General features: G+C 46.9%; 4 protein-coding genes across 6 annotated transcripts; 1 reads left to right on the plus strand and 3 right to left on the minus strand.

The window, feature by feature from the left end:
• Positions 1–2,600: 2,600 nt before the first annotated feature.
• Positions 2,601–5,802, minus strand: mmp21 (matrix metallopeptidase 21). Its single transcript, XM_088439720.1, has 7 exons — positions 5,659–5,802; positions 4,708–5,575; positions 4,072–4,211; positions 3,861–4,002; positions 3,539–3,796; positions 3,016–3,188; positions 2,601–2,906 (listed from the first exon to the last, which is right to left on the minus strand). Exons 1-7 carry the CDS (start codon positions 5,800–5,802, stop codon positions 2,601–2,603), a joined length of 2,031 nt encoding a protein of 676 aa, XP_088295846.1.
• Positions 5,803–6,017: 215 nt separating this feature from the next.
• uros (uroporphyrinogen III synthase) lies at positions 6,018–9,030 on the minus strand. Its single transcript, XM_088439723.1, has 10 exons — positions 8,740–9,030; positions 8,431–8,504; positions 8,266–8,349; positions 8,104–8,194; positions 7,909–7,983; positions 7,376–7,450; positions 6,906–6,989; positions 6,614–6,699; positions 6,442–6,540; positions 6,018–6,356 (listed from the first exon to the last, which is right to left on the minus strand). Exons 2-10 carry the CDS (start codon positions 8,491–8,493, stop codon positions 6,234–6,236), a joined length of 780 nt encoding a protein of 259 aa, XP_088295849.1. The 5' UTR covers positions 8,494–8,504; positions 8,740–9,030; the 3' UTR covers positions 6,018–6,233.
• Positions 9,031–9,443: 413 nt separating this feature from the next.
• Positions 9,444–11,834, plus strand: bccip (BRCA2 and CDKN1A interacting protein). Its single transcript, XM_088439721.1, has 7 exons — positions 9,444–9,637; positions 9,800–9,874; positions 9,961–10,041; positions 10,484–10,570; positions 10,635–10,822; positions 10,882–11,050; positions 11,119–11,834. The coding sequence occupies exons 1-7, from the start codon at positions 9,506–9,508 to the stop codon at positions 11,287–11,289; spliced, it is 903 nt and encodes a 300-aa protein (XP_088295847.1). The 5' UTR covers positions 9,444–9,505; the 3' UTR covers positions 11,290–11,834.
• dhx32a (DEAH (Asp-Glu-Ala-His) box polypeptide 32a) lies at positions 11,423–17,267 on the minus strand. 3 transcript variants are annotated; one of them, XM_088439719.1, is made up of 11 exons: positions 16,985–17,267; positions 16,408–16,601; positions 15,948–16,317; positions 15,438–15,677; positions 15,268–15,361; positions 14,996–15,145; positions 13,808–13,999; positions 13,488–13,628; positions 13,217–13,407; positions 12,458–12,648; positions 11,423–12,378 (listed from the first exon to the last, which is right to left on the minus strand). In XM_088439719.1, exons 1-11 carry the CDS (start codon positions 17,240–17,242, stop codon positions 12,186–12,188), a joined length of 2,214 nt encoding a protein of 737 aa, XP_088295845.1. In that variant the 5' UTR covers positions 17,243–17,267; the 3' UTR covers positions 11,423–12,185. The 3 variants fall into 3 exon arrangements, with proteins under 3 accessions (XP_088295845.1, XP_088295843.1, XP_088295844.1); XM_088439717.1 differs by having other exon boundaries at positions 11,423–12,332; positions 15,948–16,601; XM_088439718.1 differs by having other exon boundaries at positions 15,948–16,601.
• Between the last annotated feature and the right edge of the window lie 222 nt (positions 17,268–17,489).

Consider the following 17,489-nt stretch of genomic DNA (forward strand, 5'->3'; position numbering starts at 1 on the left):
GCAAGAGAAAATACACGCCGACCTTCCCCACGTCTTTTAGCGTCGTTACCGTATATCGTTCTCAGAATCCTCACTTTAAAGTGTCGATTATTATGTCACAACTTTTCGCACCCACATCTCCATCATCCTCACCACTAATTGAAACCCACCGCTCTCCACATGAGTAACCCCCAAACACAACAGGTTTATCACTTGCCACTGAAATTAGCTGGTAAATAAATGCAGCGCCACCTGCTGTTCCTGCGAATTACATCTAACAAAATAGGTGATATGTTTTGTTCCTCTGGCCATTTACTTTGTACATGAATAATACAAAGTCTCCTTTGAGTGAAGTGGAGATGAAGCTACCTGACAGCCTTTCATGTGCAGACTAGAAGCGCAGACGCCGCACCTGTGTGGAAGCATGAGAGGACCGCGCATACTGGCGAGTGTGTGTGTGTGTGTGTGTGTGTGTGTGCGCGCACACCCCTCCCCACCAGCGCCACGGCAGACTCTGCTTGCGCAGATAAACAAACCCCAGACAAATTAGTCTTTGTTGAACCCGCCGCATTGATAATGATGCTCATGTGAGTGCCGGTCCAGTCGGTAATGATGGCTGCTGTCTGAGAGCGCAATGACCACAACAATGCACAGTAGCTCATGTGCACTCTGACTGACAATTGTCTTTCCATGTATACACAGAGGTGCGGCGCACAATTTTTTTTAGGGGAGTGTTTACGCAACACCCTTTGCTGGAAAGATGAGAAAAAAAGGCTGTTTGGAGATGTTGAAAAGCTCTAAATTAGCATTTCACAGGCCGCATAAAATGTTGTGGCGGGCCAGATTTAGCTCCCGGACCTTGAGTTTGACACCTGCGTCTGAGCATAAAGCGCACACCACCAAGAACACACTTTGAACTTCAAAAGCCATCTAAAAAGGGTTGAAAAAAGTCATCTTGTCAAATAAACAGGAATTAACGGGTACAGTTGATGAATGGCGCTCAACAAGCTGCACGACGATTTGATGATGCTTTTAAGCGCTTGAGTGTGAATTGAAACGGCAGGCTATGGAGGCTTCGCTCACTCTTGTGCTTCCTTTCATCCACAAACTCCAAAAGAAACAAACACACGAGTGTGTTTTATGTGTACGCCTGATCCGCTTCCCGTATTCTTTGAACAGAACATAAAGGCTGCTCTCGCACGATGGCCCAACTGGAATCTCTGGCAGCTTCTGCACACTGATGCTAATGCTAACTTGTCATTTTTCCTGAAAGGCAAAAATACTTTAAATGTTGCATAAAATCAGACAAGGCAATCATTGTTCCTGTGTCAACTTTTTGACTGAGGAAAAAATGACTTATTCTGATAATTTGCCATACTGTGGATCGAGAGCTCCCTCTGCTGTTTTTTTTTTCTCTGCAACGACTGACCTTGACAATTTTGTCACGTTTGGATTGCGATTACGGTGGGCACAGGGTTTAAATTTAGAACAAAACATGTCAGTGAAATCCCTAGTGACAAATGATTGAAAAAGAAAGAGTTAAAAGGGGAAACCTATAATCTCTCTTTCTTATTTTTTTATGATTACTATTTCTACTTTTGATTGACATGTCAATCTCTGGGTGAAATTTCAGCTCCTAGTGTCTTCTTTCAATGCTTTCCCTATGATGTTAAATGCCTACAATATGGTGATCAAAGAATTGGACAAAATACTGCATAAGAGTTAAATGTATTTGCATTTTTTTTTGGTTTGCAATTGGAGTGCGTTCACCTCCGTAAGTTACTATACGATATACCATTAAACTATATATAAATTTATATCGTCCTGAGACCCAGCCTATTCATTTGCATCGACTGTAGTAGACATATGTATTTGGTAAATCCTCATGTGCTCAGTAGAGGACATCCTCGCCTTTCCATAATGTATGTCTCATGCAATTTGGATGCAATTCGCTTTGCTCTAACAGCCGTGTACACAAATTTATAAGATGGGTCTCAGGAGGATATATAAATATTTTCCAACTACCCGAAAACATTTTTGGACATTTCCGAAAGAGACGTTTATGGCTCTCTACACTCCAATGGCACAAATGACTAACACAATGTGGATTTTGAGACACTGGACATCAGTAGGTTGGAATGTGACAGAGTACACATCACGGTGCACAATCTTCCGCTGACATTTGCTTCATTTTCTTACAATTGATTTCTCCTAGCAGTTATTGGCGGATGCCCCTGCTCAACGGCAGCGTTGGGCCGGTGATTTGCCTCCCACTGGGGCGCTCCATCCGCCCCGCCACCCCCGCGCCCCTTCAAAACCAGCTGAGTGAATAAGTGCTCCAGGTAGGTATTGATTGCCCAATCAATGTCTTGTTTGTGTTGTGCCGCGCCGGTGTGATGAGGTTGAAATTGAAACAGCGCAAAGAATAGCAGCTGCTCCTTTTTCAATCACTTTTAATTTAAATTACAGGACAATATTTTGTTCGATACTATTGAGAAGTCAACCGTAAGAATGGGTAATTACATTTCCTTTCCATACCTCGAAGACTTGATTCTATTGTAGTCAACAAAATGGTTGTTTTTGTCATCTATGCTCTTTTCTCGCAAAATCCATGGAGCTCTTTATCTAGTCAGCCTGAGTGCGGTAGGGTGGACATTGCAGATGTCGAACCAGTGCTGGTCCACTTCTTTGTGCGGCAGCAGGCCGTTACGCGGCAGGAAAGGGCGCCGGCGGCGATCGCGGACGCTCGCCACCTGCCAGAAACGCCAATCCTTGAAGAGGAACACGGCATTGTGAGCGTATGAGAAATAGGCCGCGTCGATGCTTCCGCCCGGGTGGTCGTCGCCGGACACCGGCGGGAACACCTCACGGATGGGTTTGGGAAAACCCGGCGCCAGACTTTGGGACTCCACGCTGAATGCATAAACCTGTTGAAAGACGTAAGAACGTATTCACTGCCGGCCCGGTAAAAATTGATCTTTGACGTCTATTGTCGTCCACGGTAGTGAATGGGTTAATGTTGGATAACATCCTTACAAGACTGTTTTTGAAGAAGTAAATGCACGAGTCCCTTCGGTCATAAACGGCCGTGTCAATCGGACCTGAGATTCCCGGGAAACCCTCGGAGATCTTCCTGGGGTAGCGGTGGCCCTCTGGGTCCTGTCTGAAGACCCTGTCATTTTCGCTGTCGTACCTCCAGAACTGGGTGCCTTTCATAACAGGAGACATCCAAAACTGAACCGTATACAAAATTGCAGTGTGCCTAGGATATATCCATGTGGAACCAAAATCTCTTGGGCTGGCTGAGAATCCACATTATAAATGTGGGGTATCTGGAAAACGTGCTTTAAAAGTCCTGCAGATTGCAAGGCTTCCGGATCCTGTCCATTAGGGAGACGGTCAAACTCATGGATATGTTACAAGTAGGACAAAGATATGTTGTCTTGAGAATCCCATTATTTCCATTCAATCTGACATAACAGACTGTGGATTTGGATGTAAACGAGGTCAAACTGCTTTAAAAAGTTTCAGTCTATCGGGGGACGAAATGGAATCCTACCTTTAAAGAAGTAAACGGCGTCTCGTTTCCGGGACCAAACGTGAACGTAGGCGTCCACGCCATCCGCGGGGAGCCCTCGCCAGCCACTCTGCAGCGGCACCGGGTCGCCGTATCGCGTTCGGTTGTTCCGGTTCTCATACAGCCAGTAGCTTCCCTCCCTCATGAAGTAGGTGTTGAAGCGGACCACCAACTGGCCGCGGGGGGTTCTCTCTCGTCGGATCCAGTCGAACACGGTGTCGAAGCGGCCCTTGCAGGCCCCTGCCAAAAACTGTCTTTGAAGCGAGGACTTCCCCCGCCCCTTCAAAATCTGGACATTGCTCACCATAGAGGTTCTGGATGGCTTTCCTGTCCATCCAGCTCATTTCAAAGCCAGCCTCCTGGGGCAGATAGCTGGGCTGCATGATGGATCCAGGTCTGTAGATGTGCGGCAGCCCTAAGACATGTCCAATCTCATGAACCGCCACCTAAAAAACACAAATACTTGCACCTAGAATAAAACCCAAAACAAACATTGCGACTCGGGGATCTCTCACCTTAAGGAGGCTGATTCCATTACCCGTATTGGGGGCAGTAAAATGCTCGTCGTCGTCAAAGTGGATGTCCCCCAGGAACCAGGCGTGGGCAAACTCTTGACCGCTGCCATCGAACCTCTGATTGCAACCGAGATGTCTTCCTAGATGGCGGAAAATGTCATCGCCTGACTTTTTAACAACGAAAGAAATGCATGTTGAAACCACTGGTGGTTGCCAACCCTGAATGCTTATACCCCCAGGTTCCACTCCAGACAATTGACCTGGCGGATTAACCCCAACTTTTACAATTCAACTTTGAAAGAGTCATTACGTAATCAAATATGAATGAATTCTTACTTTCAACCCCCATCCTCATGTTGGGTGGCATCAGCCCTATCCATACACTTATAGATTTTTGTACACAAACATTTTCTTCAATATGAAAATGGGGGTTTATTTGATAGTATGTTTCCGAATGTTTGTTTTTGGAGGCCGCTCAGATGTCCTTACGCCCCCCCCCAAAGATAAAACATCTGGCACTTGTTGGAACCCCAAAATCCTAGATGGACAGCTGTCTTAAATTTGGATCCAAAACTGGTAAATCTTCCAGTGCAAGTCACATTTTTCGCTATAATCCATCTTGTCATTTTGCCATACCTGTGCCAAAGCCCAGCCTGATGTCAATGTCCTCCAACGGTGAGCGGTTGTCTTCCATAAACTGCAGCGGCGACACCTCACTCCACATCCTGAAGGCCAGCCTGAAGATGTAGCGTTGCTCCTCGATGGACAGCTGGTTGCTGTAACCTTCGCCCATCAGCCGCCACTTCAAGATGTTCTTGCTGAAGGCCATGTGTCCCACCTCGCCCAAGTCCCGCTTGTTGCGCCTGCGCTCGGACACCAGGGCGGCCAGGTGGCGTTTCCTGCGTGCCACTGCTGGGCTGGAGCGCTTTTTCGCCGACCCTTCGTCCCGGGAACTGTTTTTCGGTGTGAAGTCCGAGCCCAATTCGGTACTGTTGGTGTCAGAGAGGGCACTTTCTGTGTCATTAACATTCAAAAGGCTTATTTCGGTCTCATTAGCAATTCCAGGCGGCGTGTCGTTTGTTGCGTGGTTGCTATCAGTCTCGTTAAAAGGATCCAAACTGGTGCTGTTGTCAGCATCCAAGGCGAGACTCTCCTCAAGTTCAAATTCAGGACCGAACACCTCCGCGGAGCCTTCTGCCTCCTGGTCCATTTCCTTGTCCGGAACGCCACATCTCGGCTTGTTCATGACCTCCCTTGTGGCGTCGTCCAGCATACCCGTCGCCGGCAGGCCGGACAGTCTCTGGAAGTCTTTAAGTGCTGCCGTAAACGCTTGGTTCTCCCCCCCTGGAGGAGAACTGTCCCTGGAATGAGGCACCGAGGTCCACTCCTGGATGCTGGCTTGGAGCTCGTCGAGAAAAGCCTCATTGTAGTCGGGATTCTCGTCCATGTCCCGCGTCTCCTCCCACCTCACCGGTTTCATGAAGCCGTATCTGGAAAGGAATAGCTGGACCGCACAGGGATGAATCATTGTCACGTAACTACTAAATCCTAAGATCTTATTTTGTCCCAAATTTCATCTAAATTCACCTCTGCTGTGTACTTGTCCGTTATGGTCTGAGCGTGCTGGGCGTTGAACAGCTGCAAATCAGAGTGATCGCGATGGTGGAAAAGTTGCTCGCCGTTGCTCGTCCAGAGAAGCAAAAAAGTGATCAGCTGGATTGAAGTCAGCATCGTGGTTTCGTTTCGTGTCCGCTGTCAGCTAAAAAGGAAACCTGTCGGCTGCGCGGCTTTATAGGACCAGGCGGCACAGGTGTGGTCGCTCGGACGGAAAGGGCATCCCGCAACGTTGTGTGAAAAACAAACGCCGCTCGTCTTGAGCTTGAAATAGTGTCGACGTGTTAGAAAACGCTTCGCTGGTTTTCAATGCACTTTGAAGAACACCCACGTTGAACACTGAAGTATTATATTTTATTGAGAAGACCGCACATAACAACATCACCATATCCAGTGCAATAATATCCGTATGTGCCATGGCTTTTGATTTCATTGTGTGAATAAATAGAACATAGATACAAAATTAGAAAGTAGAATTTCAAATATACACTCGTCATAAGCTACTGTACAGTGTCCAGTTAACACGTTTGAGTGCTCAAGGTAAATGATCATTGTAGCGCTTTGCTTATGGCCTCCGCCAGGTGCTGCGCCGTGGGCTTCTCGGCGGTGCAGCTAACGCTCAGACCCGCAGCCTGCATTGCGTCCCGCGTGGTGGGCCCGATGGCGGCAAACTGCACACAACAGGGTACGTGAATGATTATTTGACTCTTCGCTGATGGATGAAATTGTGCATGGTTATCAGGCATACAGACATGCCTTAATTTGAGCTAGCCGCTCGCCGGCCAGCCTGCACAAGGCCTGCAGGCAGAAGTTGACTCCCGACGGGCTGAAGAAGGCTACGCAAGCCGGGGGGCCCTGAGGGTGACAATGTACAAAATGCAGTCGGTGCATTGAGAGTTTATATGTAAATAATGTGAGTTAAGTTGACCTGCGCTGCAAAATACTCTGCAAGATTGTTCTCCACGTCAGGATGCACCGCCGTTTGATAGACGGTCAATGTCTCGAGAGGGACCCCTAGTGGACAAGCCAGGGAGTGATAACAGTCATTCGATATAGTATTACAGTAAATAAATACAATTAAGGGATCGACTCTTATTTTCTTTACGCCCAATTGGAAAACTTTAAACAAAGTCACGTCTTGCATGTTTCACTGTAATTAAGGGAGTAGGTTTCGACGCTTGAATTATATATATCCATTTTTAACTTAAAGAACATTTTACCATTCTGCCTCAAAGCCGTAGGTAGAACTTCTCTTTTGATAGAGCCGCAGGGGAAGAAAAGTGGGGGGATACTGGTGTCCTCTCCTACACAGAAAAGGAAATGTGCTCATTTGCAATGCAGTACTTCTAATTAAGGCAACTTGGCCAATGACAGATTTTCCTTTCATATGAATCCACACGTGTCATCTTCCCATGTTGTAACTCGAATTAATCCAGCAGTTCGCAAATGGGTGTACGAATATCCCTGGATTATGTCAATCATTGGTTATTTTTTTGTCTAGGGAGCCAGAAATACAAAAGATGTTACGTAATCTACTTCGAGTTGCTGAATAAAATACACATAGAAATATCATTACAAATGCAGTTCCGAAGCTTTAAGTATGTTTTAATTTCGATTCAAAAATGGCTTGTGCTGGTTTTTGAACACTTCAATCATAATGTTAAAATACAGAGAAAACACAACAACGTACGTTCAATGATGACACGCGACAGGACCTCCGCCGTCCCCGTGTCCTCACCGTGCGGGTTCAAACCAAGACGGCGAACTGAAGGGGAAATAAAAAATAAGCATCAGTTGTTTTTCCTTTTCTTTTCGCCGCAGCTCAAGTTCATCTTTCCATAAATATCCAAAGTTGCGCATCATCCGTGTTCCATCAAGTTTATGATTGCGTGCATATGCCAAAAGACTGCAATGACTAAATGAGTCAAATGGAATACCTTTCCATGTTCTATACATTTTAAAGTTACCGTTTATAGGACGCCCCCCTACTTTTGGCCTTCATTTTTACTGTGTCATATAGTTGGGGACGTATGGTACTTCCTACTACCCTTGTGTACAAACATTATGCAAGAGTCTATAGGCCGTAAAAAATAACAAAAGGTGTGACACACTTCAGGAAGGCGCAAGCACCTGCTCAGGAACAATTTAAAAAGTACATCACAGCAAGTTGTCACTTGTGCTAACGGCACCTCGCATGTTCATGCCGGCGGCAGGTGACTTTACCCAAGGCGGCCGTGGCCTTCCCCACCACGTAAACAGACTTTGCGTTCCACTTGTTTTGTGCCGTGCACTCCCATTCTGTGGAAAAAGACACAGACGTTTCGTTTTACTACACTAGTTGTTGCATTGTTTTGTTTTGCACGCCTTTTCAGGGCAAACTTTTTTTTCTTCAAAGAGGGCAGGGTCATCTTGTCTCACCTTCTCGTTTGTCCTCTAAGCACATCTTCACTGCTTCCACTGCTCGGGGGCTTGTAAATATGAGGCCACCGTGCTTTTCTGCTTGGAAAAGCTTTGAGGAAGATTTTTTAAATGATTGAATTTAAAAATACAATCTGAGAAAAAAGGCAAGTTAGTGGTTACCTTGTCAGACAAGGAGTTAAGTGAAACGAACTTAAATGATAGCACAGGTAGAAGGGTTGCTTGCAGGCCGCGTGACGTCATCTCCTGCAGGATTGGAAACAATGGTCAGCCAAACATTAAAATATGTCAAAATAACATGGGTTTATTTTATTTTCGTGCCTCTACCTGGATGTAAGGATCGGGCCCTTGGTCTCCATCTCTTGACTCTTTCAGAAGCAGCACGTTCATCTTGACAAAAACTGTAAAAATTAAATATCCTAAAAGCACTCGTTTTTTATCATATAGTCAAATGAAGCCGCAGTCAAGAAGCCAGTGAAATGTGAACCAAAGAGGGCGTGAATGCATAGAAAAACTCAACTACACCCAACAGCTGACACTTTGCTGATAACAACTTGGGTGTAAGATGTTTCTGGATCTCATTCACTCACAAATTATTTATTAAATCAGAAAATACAACTATGAGAATCCTCTTACTTGCATTACCCGTGATGTATCATGACGTTTGCGTTACAGGATCGCTGCAATAACAACGTTGTTATTAAAAATCCAACAAAATTTGCTAGCTTGATCACACGGCTGAGTGCATGTAGAAAACTCAGGGGGGTTTGCAGAGATTTTCATTTTGACCTAACGTACTCCTCCCAAGCACGACTTACGTGTTGAGATATTAATTACTCAAATTAATTGTACGTCTTGTTTTATTGAGTCAAGAACCAACGTGTGACTAAACATTGTGGATTAAACGCAGTTTGAAATAAATGTCACCCCTTCATGATTAGTTTCATCGGAGTCGCCCGTCAAACTCTGACGTAACTACGGCAAGTCAACGGGACCGCTTTTAGTTTGAGCCAAAATGGCGTCCGCGTAAGCAAGTTTCCGCTGAAATCGCGAAACTTATGTAGAACCAAAATGGCGCCTACGCAATTTACGATACTGTTGCCACGCCCACCCCATGTTGTCGCTTCTCGGGTTTGCTTTTTCAGAATATTTATTAATCAACATATAATAAAAAACTACAACAAACTTGTCTTTTTTTCCGGACGTCTAGAAAACGTGTGTTTCAAACATGATCGCGTTACTGTCATTGGTTACGCTGCCCGATCGTCACAAGAAAAAAGTGGCGGATGTACGTTGTACAAGTATTTAGGCTTTTATTTTCCAACCCACCCAACCTCCGCTTCCTGTGTGGTTTACGGCGCCCCTCCTCCGATTCCTAACACACTCGGCGCATGTTTGCAGCATGTCTTCGTCGGCTAAAAAGAGGGCGCTCGGTCTGGGGAAAAACCCCCAGGAAAGCGACGACAGTTCGGACGAGAGTCTGGGGGAAGGCGACGATTCCTCCAGCGAATCGTTCGAAGTGGAGATTGACGAGGTTCGGATGACATTTGACACTCGGGTGAACGAAGCGATGCTCGGCCTCGCTAGCTTGCTAACGCTAACAACATTGTATGACGTTAGCCTAGTGTTTCATCTGATTTATTATTCGGTGCAATCTGCAGAGTTTTTAACATAATCAGATGTATTTCCTTTTTAGGAGGTTACAGTGGACTTCGAAGCGCACGCATGCTCGCTTAACGACTTCAGTGGCATCCGGAAGCTGTTGCAACAGGTGGGTTGTGTCAGTTTATGTTGGAATATTTTTTAATAAATTTTTGAAAATTGACTACATGTGTTTTACCTATGTTGCGTTCTTAGTTATTCCTGAAGGCTCCGGTCGACACGTTAGAGATGACTGACATCATCATCCAGCAGAAACACGTGGGAAGTGTCATCAAGGTGGGTCCATGCTTTACTGCTAGTTTAAAATGAAATCGGTCAATAAAAGCAATATTTCATTTTCAAATAAAAATATTTATCGGATGCAATTATTGTTTTACGATTGTATTTATTTTTCAGTCCTTAAAATTTACATACGTATTCTTACAAATGTAATTCTATGCACTAAACATTATTTCAAACGTCAAATCCAATACTTCAAATGATATACTTATATTAAACCCATTATAGCGTTTTCCCTTCTAAGATAACACACGGTCTACATTATTATGTACTTAAAACTTAATTTAACTCATTTGTATTCTTACAAATGTTATTTCATGCACTAAATAACATTCTAGTTACCATTCTATTGAACTTAAATCTTTTTTGTATTTTATACTCTCATGAATCATATTTTGAAATCAGTTTTGTGAAATAAAACGTTATTTTTCTTCCCAAGCAAGCCGAAGTGCCAGAAGACAGCGACGACGACGATCCGGATGAAGTGTTTGGTTTCGTCACCATGCTGAACTTCACGGAACATAAGGTAAAACGCGCAGCGGTCACGTCTCGGCGATCCAGACGGACGGGCCTCGTGTGGCGGCGTGCAGGGCGTGCAGTGTTTTGAGGAGCTGAAAGAGCTGTTGCTGGACAAGTGCGAGAAAAGCTCGGGCTGCGTCGCCGCCCAGCAGCTGCAGCAGATGCTCGGCGATGCCGCCAAGCCCGTCGGGTTCCTGCTGAGCGAACGCTTTATCAACGTGCCGCCGCAGATCGCCCTGCCGCTGCACAGGCAGCTACAGTGAGTTGCTTGACATTTTTTGAGGGGCGGTAGTAGAAAACTGAGCTCAATTTCGACAGGGACGAGCTCGCCGAAGCCGAGCGGACCAACAAGCCCGTGGCCAAGTACCACTACTGGCTGATGATCAGCAAGACCTGCAAGCAGGCCGCCAATAGCCTCGCCCTCAAAGGCCCCGACTCCAACGACCAATACGTCTTCATCAACGCCGAGGAGGAGTTCTTCTACGAGGTGACCGCCGCAGTCTTGCCTTGACCTTCGGCGCTTCCTATTTTCATATTTGGAATTTCTTTTGGCAGCAAGCGGCCTTCGCCTTCCACTTCTCGGTGCAGGACGAGGCCGACTCGTGCCTGAGCGGACGCTGGTCCTTCAGCGACGTTCCCATGAAGCCCTTCCGCACGGTCATGTTGATCCCGGTGGAGCGGATACCCGCCGTCATGGACAAACTTAAAGAACATCTGACCGTCTGATGACCCGTCGCAGAATAAACGACGGGAGGAATTTCTCACTTCGCGGAAAGAATGGACAGCCGTTATTATCGGTATTGCAAATATTTAATGCAACGGGAATAACTACACGGCAGGTTTGCAGGAAACTTGTAAGTACTCTGCAATTGTTTATTATACCAACGATGTTATTGAGCTTTTCAGAAAATTTCACATATAAATTTAAGTATAGTTTTTTTCTACACAGTACTATATGGTTTAAAAATCATGTTGACAAAACGGTCCCAGATGAGGTTAAATCTACAGGACTGATTTGTTGAAAATTAAACCGGGCGTGGCCAAAAAAAAGTCCGGTCCTCGAGAACAGCCATCCAGCCTGTTTTCAATATTTCCCTTCAACCAACGGCGCGTTGTATGAAGGGAAACATTGATCGGACTTTGCCACCTTTGCTATACAGTTTTTTTTGTAAACTTTTTTTTTCCCCTAAACAACATCAAATTGTTGAATGCTTATCGGGGTTGACTTGCCCTGGGTTCAATTAAAGTCAAGGAATCGTGTTTTACACAGATTTGAAATGAAATATTTTGTCTGACAATTTTGCTGCCTCGTATACATTTGGTCTTTCCTCCGTGCTAGCCATGTTAGCATTAGCCACATTAGTACTCTCATCAAGGAGAACACGCTAACTGCAGGTCGCCTTGAATTTTTAGTGACGAGTTAGCATTAGCCATTCGCACAACGTGGCAACTTTAACACTTTACTGAGCACAGCAGCCGCTTTGGGACGATAGTTTAAACATTATTAGGCTTATTTAATGTCACAGTTGTGCCAAACGATAACTATAAATTGACAGCCTACCGTTGCTGTTAAGTCTTCTGACTTTTGCAGGACCGCATGAGCATTTGAATGTATCCCCGCCTCATTGGACGACGCAGCGATCGGTCGACGGCGCGCCGCTGCTGCCGCCTCCGTTCTCGTCAGCGTGGTTTCTGCCTCTGCGCTCCTTACAAAGAGTTCCGGTGGCGTTTGGGTCCAAGATGTCCCGCAGGATGTCTTTGCTCTCGCTCTGGGGCAAGTTGTAAAAGTAGAAGCCCGGAGCCGTTTGAGTGAAGCTACAACAGGGAAAGAAACCCGCAAACTAAGCAAACTAAGCGTGTGACGGAAAAATGGGATCCAATCCCGGAGACTCACGCATGCGGGGAAATCTGGGTGACGATCCTCACGCAGTTGTTTTCCGCCAGCGTGTACTCGTGGAACAGCACCCACTCGGGCGGGCCCGGCTTGTCGAAGCGCGGCCCGTAAACGGACGACGGGTGCAGATGGGCCACGTGCTTGTGCGCCAGGATAAGGTAATTTCCCGAGCCGTCCACATCCCGAGCCACCTTGAGATAGGTGACAGCGGGGGTATCAAACACGTGTTCAACTGTACCGTACTATAATCCGCATGGGATTATAAAGCGCGCCTCCAACGAAGGGCCTATTTTTCAACTTTTTATAGATAGGGTGCGCTGTATTACAAGGCGCATAGAATAGAAGCTACAGTAGTGGCTGGGCTTGCGTTATGCATCCACTAGATGGGGCTACGCTAAAGGGAATGTCAACAAAACAAGTCAGTCAAACTTTATTCTTAATTTCTTATCAATAAGATGATTTGTGCAAATTTACTATATGAATAAATACCAGAAGACATTAACCTGCTGAACTGTAAAAAAAAAAAAGTGAAAAAGAAACCCAAGATTGATTGTTTATAATCCAACACGGACCAAAACCTAATGCCTGGTCCAGATGATGACCTCCGCCCATTGCGACTCTCCACCAAGGATTTTACCTGCGCTGAGCAGTAGCGCGAAGAAGCTAGCTACTGATGCTAACGAGAACGCTAGTGTAGCAGTTCTATGATTTTTTTTTTTGTATGTTTCACAATATCATCTTTTGAGCTGGACCACGCACCTGCATGAAGAAACCCGCCAGCAGGGCTCGCTTCAGATTGGCTGCGTTTTCCCCGCTGCCAAACGCCGGTTCCGAGACCGGCAGCTCGATCCGATTCAACGTGTCGGTCAGCTCCGCCCTGATGCTTTCTGCGGTCCGGAGAGCCGAACAGTCCAGGAAATTGTCCCGGCACCATTTTTCGGCACGGAAACCTACAGTGCAAAATTGAAGGAAAATCTCTCCGAAAACAAAATCAAGCCCCAAGAAATGCACTTCTGACATGGTGACTTACATGGATCCTTCTGGCTTCTCTTGAAGGCATTGAAGACGTTTATGAGGGTGAAGTGGTCACCATCACGGTGCTGGAATTTCCTATGACACCGCAAGGCCTCGTGGCATAATCCGGTGGGCGGCTCCAAGAAGCAGGTGGGAGCTTAAGAAATGAAAAAGACGCAAGCTAATGAAGGAAAGAAGAAACCAGTAATACGGTTCGCTAAAACCTGGAGGTCCTTGAATGCAACACGTGAGTGAGGAGTGGCCGTAAGCGAACCGCAACAGGAAGCAAACCACAACAATCAAATGAGCGTTTCGCCAGTCGAAACGGGAAGGCACCCGAAAGCATGGCCGCCACGGTCAGCATCTCGCTGACGCAGTCGAACTCGCAGGAGGCCAGCAGCGCTTTGGCCAGCTGAGGCTCCAGGGGGATTTCCGACATGACCACGCCCATCTCCGAGAGGTTGCCGTCGTCGTCCAGAGCGGCCAGGTAGTCCAACTCCTCCAAGGCCTGCATGAGATTCTCGGGATCTGCGCCCGGAAAGGACACCGGGAATCACAAAAAGGAGCGAGGCCTTCTTCTGAAAGTTAGCAAGATTCTCACTTTTATCAGATTCGGCACTTTAAAGTCAGAATAAAAGAAGGTAAAGCGGAGATACCTTGAAATGTGAAAAGTCAGAATTCTGACTTCATGGTGAGACATTTCAGGATTCATTCAATTGAAGAATGTAAGAAATTTGACTGAAATCAGAAATCTGTGAATTAAGTCAGAATTCTTGGTATAAAGTCAATGCTGAGGATGTCAGATTTCACACAAAAGTCAGAATTCTGACTTCTCAAGCATCATTAAGCTGAATGAATAGACTATAAAAGTGAGAATTCTGAGGATAAAGTCAGATTTGTAGTTTAAATGAATGATAACCATCAGAATTCTTAAAGAAATCTGACCACTCAGTAACCATTAAACCGAATAAAGTAAGAATTTTGACTATAAAGTCAGAATTCTTTGATTTTGCACTAAAGTTCTGACTATGAGAATTCACTCGATTGAGAATTTTGAAAATAATGCCGTTCGAATTCTGACCATTAGGTGATAATCCCGAAAGTCGTGATTTTCACTTTAAAGTGAGAATTTTGACAGTCAGAAATCCGACCCGTAAAAAGTCAGAATTCCGTCAACCTTTTACATTCTTCACTGGACCTAATCCTCTTGCATACTTTTCTGTTGTGCTGTTTACGAGCGTTTGGTGTTTGCAAGTCAGGTAACCGACCAATCGCCAAGCGTAACCACTTCCTCATTGTTTCCTAACGAGAAAGAAAGCTTGCGTAACCACTAACGAGCTGTCCCCCTTTTGGCCCTCGCGTCCAACAATGCCGGGCCGCCGGCTGGCGTCGGATCGGCTCAGTTACGCCTCAACGGGCCCAAATAAACTTAGCGCAAACACACCACGTCCGTGGGAACCAGACCTCCATTTTTTTTTTTTTTTTTTTGCAGACAGTTACTCAGCATTTTCCCGCCGGGCTCACCGGGCCGCTCGATGAACCGGCATCGGCCCAAGCCCCCGATCTCCATCCTCTTCAGGAAGAGAACCACGGCCGTGATGTTGGACTCCAGGATCTGCGCCGTTCTAGTCGCAGGGAGTCGCCCGTCCTCCGGGTATAGACGGAAACATTTACCTGCGAAAGAAATTCAATCCGGGATGGAAAAGTCAGGACCCCGGGCCGGGTTTGCAATCCCCAAACACCGGGGCGGATTTGTTTTTCTAATAGACGATATTCTAAGGGTCGATACTTCGTACCTTCTGGTCCGCACAGTCGTCTCCGAAGTTCTGCCTGACAGCGACCGATGGACTGAAGCGCCTCGGAGTTTGCTCTGATTCTCGGATTGTACACCTGGAAACATGGCGACACGGGGCTTAATTCCGCCAACTAAAAAAAAAAACTTAACGGAGGTCAGAAGAGGGGTCACCGTTGCCTTCTGGACTCCACAGTCGACGACAAATTTGACAGTGTCGATGAGCCGCCACATGTCCTCTCCGTGTCGGGCGGTGAGGAAAACTCTCCTGGTTTTTCCGCAGGTCCCACGCTCATTTGGTCGCGGTGCGAGTCCGCCCCTGCCGGCGCCCAGGACCACGGGCGCCATCTGGCCTAGGTGTGCTCCTAGTCTGGTTCCTTCTTTCCGCAGGATGCTGTGGGCACAGTGGATCTCCTGTGGAAGAAGTCACAACTTTTGACTTCCAAAGGCGCCGTAAGATGTGAAATTCCAGTCCTTGAGGGCCGGTATCCTGCATGATTTTGATCCTTCTCTTTCATATTCAAATGATTAGGATGAGTTTCAAGGTCCTGTGGCGCTTGGTGATGAGCTTATCATTAGAATCAGGTGTATTAGGTAGAGAAACTTTGAAAACAGGATTAATACCGGCCCTCAAGGACCAGAGTTTGACACCTTCCAAGTACGTTTTGTGGAGCAAAAACGTACTTCCTCTGATGCCAAAAACACGATGACATCACCATCCTCCTTGGAGCGATGGATCTCCAGAACCAGCCTCAGAGCGGAGTAGAAGTAGTCTTTCGCGCCCCCGCTGTGCACCACCTCGGGTAGACTCGACGACTCCAGGGTGAGGATGGGCGCTTTGCGGAAGTGATTCCGAAGGCCGTCCGCGAGGGGCGGCGCGGCGAGGACCACCACCCGGAGTTCGGGCCTATGCGCCAGGATGTCCTTCAGAAGGCCCAGCAGGAGGTCGGTGCTCACCGTCCTCTGGTGGGCCTGGTCGATGACGATCGCGCCGTAGTGCTCCAGAAAAGGGTCGGACATCATCTCTCTGAGCAAGACGTCGTCGGTGCAGAACCTGAGAAGACGGTATGATGTTTTGGCAGGGGCGGCGCCCTCCAAGATCCTACTTTGGTACTTCAGAATCCAACCGTACGACGCAACCCACCTGAGAACGGTGTCGGAGCCGCAGCACGTCTCCCGGCCGACGCTGTAGCCCACCTCGTGGCCGACGTTCACGTCCATTTCGTCGGCCACGCGCAAGGCCAAGTCCACGGCCCGCCGTCCCTCAGCTTGCGTGCAGACCACCGTGCCGTAACGGTACCGGACACAAAGACAGAACTCTGCGCACCACTGTGGGATCTGTAGGATTAAGGACAAAAACTTGTCTTATAACAACTTGAAAACTCATCGTGACAACTTTAAATCTTGTCATGACGACTTCAAATCTCATGACTAAATCTCATAACATCAAATCGCATGACAACTTCGCATGTTGTCGAGAAAGCGTGACTTTAAATGTCATCCTGAGGACTTGAAATCTAGTTATGAATTCCAAATCTCATGATGATGACAAAATTGCATCATGGCGATTTTAAAACCTCGTCAAGATAACTTCAAATCTCATTCATGAAGTAATTTACGCCGTTAGATAGATGACGAAACAAACTTCATTTCAATGTCCGATATCTTGAAGCGGTTGTTAAACGTGACGTCACATCCGTTAAGCAGGTGCGTCCACTCACCTGCGTGCTCCGGCCGGCGTCGGCGTGCGCGCACACGAGCAGCAGCTGCGCGCGGGCGAGAGCATCGTCGAACCGTCGCCGGAGAGCCCACGCGGGCAGCGTCCTCCTCTCGGCCAGCAGCTCGTAGTACCGCGACGACAAAGGTAAACCGTCGAAGCGGTTGAGCTCCAACTCGTCCCCGAAGCAAAGCGGAACCCTCTCGGGCTCACTTTGGACCTTCTTTTGGACCTCGTTCGCGGAGTTCTCGTTGCCACTCATGGTGCGTTTAGGTGCGAGTCCGAAATGTCAGTTACAAGATGACGTGAGCAAAGTGCCCTGTCCTCCTAACTGCACTGGATAGCCAACTGTCCCGATTGACCTGAACGCCCCACCCCCGCGCGTCGCAAGTGTTTTCTCTTGTAAAAACTAACGTCGCGAAATATGAATGCATTTAAACCAAATACGTATTGTGGAAAGTTCAATTATTAGAATGCTGCATTTCAACCGTTTATATTTTAAAACCTTA

Source organism: Hippichthys cyanospilos, chromosome 17 (assembly GCF_059441005.1).
Source record: "Hippichthys cyanospilos isolate Australia breed blue-spotted pipefish chromosome 17, RoL_Hcya_1.0, whole genome shotgun sequence".
Taxonomy (NCBI): domain Eukaryota; kingdom Metazoa; phylum Chordata; class Actinopteri; order Syngnathiformes; family Syngnathidae; genus Hippichthys; species Hippichthys cyanospilos.

What these genes read in the sequence shown, in the direction of transcription:
- mmp21 (XM_088439720.1), bottom strand. Translation starts at nt 5,802, where the DNA reads ATGCTGACTTCAATCCAGCTGATCACTTTTTTGCTTCTCTGGACGAGC. An exon ending in CGGACAAGTACACAGCAGAG is followed by an intron (nt 5,576 to 5,658) that starts GTGAATTTAGAT and finishes TGTGCGGTCCAG; the next exon opens with CTATTCCTTTCCAGATACGG. An exon ending in ACTTCTTCAAAAACAGTCTT is followed by an intron (nt 2,907 to 3,015) that starts GTAAGGATGTTA and finishes GTCTTTCAACAG; the next exon opens with GTTTATGCATTCAGCGTGGA.
- uros (XM_088439723.1), bottom strand. Translation starts at nt 8,493, where the DNA reads ATGAACGTGCTGCTTCTGAAAGAGTCAAGAGATGGAGACCAAGGGCCC. An exon ending in TTAACTCCTTGTCTGACAAG is followed by an intron (nt 8,195 to 8,265) that starts GTAACCACTAAC and finishes TCTTCCTCAAAG; the next exon opens with CTTTTCCAAGCAGAAAAGCA. An exon ending in CAGAGTATTTTGCAGCGCAG is followed by an intron (nt 6,541 to 6,613) that starts GTCAACTTAACT and finishes TGTCACCCTCAG; the next exon opens with GGCCCCCCGGCTTGCGTAGC.
- bccip (XM_088439721.1), top strand. Translation starts at nt 9,506, where the DNA reads ATGTCTTCGTCGGCTAAAAAGAGGGCGCTCGGTCTGGGGAAAAACCCC. An exon ending in CCGCTGCACAGGCAGCTACA is followed by an intron (nt 10,823 to 10,881) that starts GTGAGTTGCTTG and finishes CAATTTCGACAG; the next exon opens with GGACGAGCTCGCCGAAGCCG. An exon ending in AGGAGGAGTTCTTCTACGAG is followed by an intron (nt 11,051 to 11,118) that starts GTGACCGCCGCA and finishes TTCTTTTGGCAG; the next exon opens with CAAGCGGCCTTCGCCTTCCA.
- dhx32a (XM_088439717.1), bottom strand. Translation starts at nt 17,242, where the DNA reads ATGAGTGGCAACGAGAACTCCGCGAACGAGGTCCAAAAGAAGGTCCAA. An exon ending in GAGAAGCCAGAAGGATCCAT is followed by an intron (nt 13,408 to 13,487) that starts GTAAGTCACCAT and finishes TTTGCACTGTAG; the next exon opens with GTTTCCGTGCCGAAAAATGG. An exon ending in TGGCGGGTTTCTTCATGCAG is followed by an intron (nt 12,649 to 13,216) that starts GTGCGTGGTCCA and finishes ACCTATCTCAAG; the next exon opens with GTGGCTCGGGATGTGGACGG.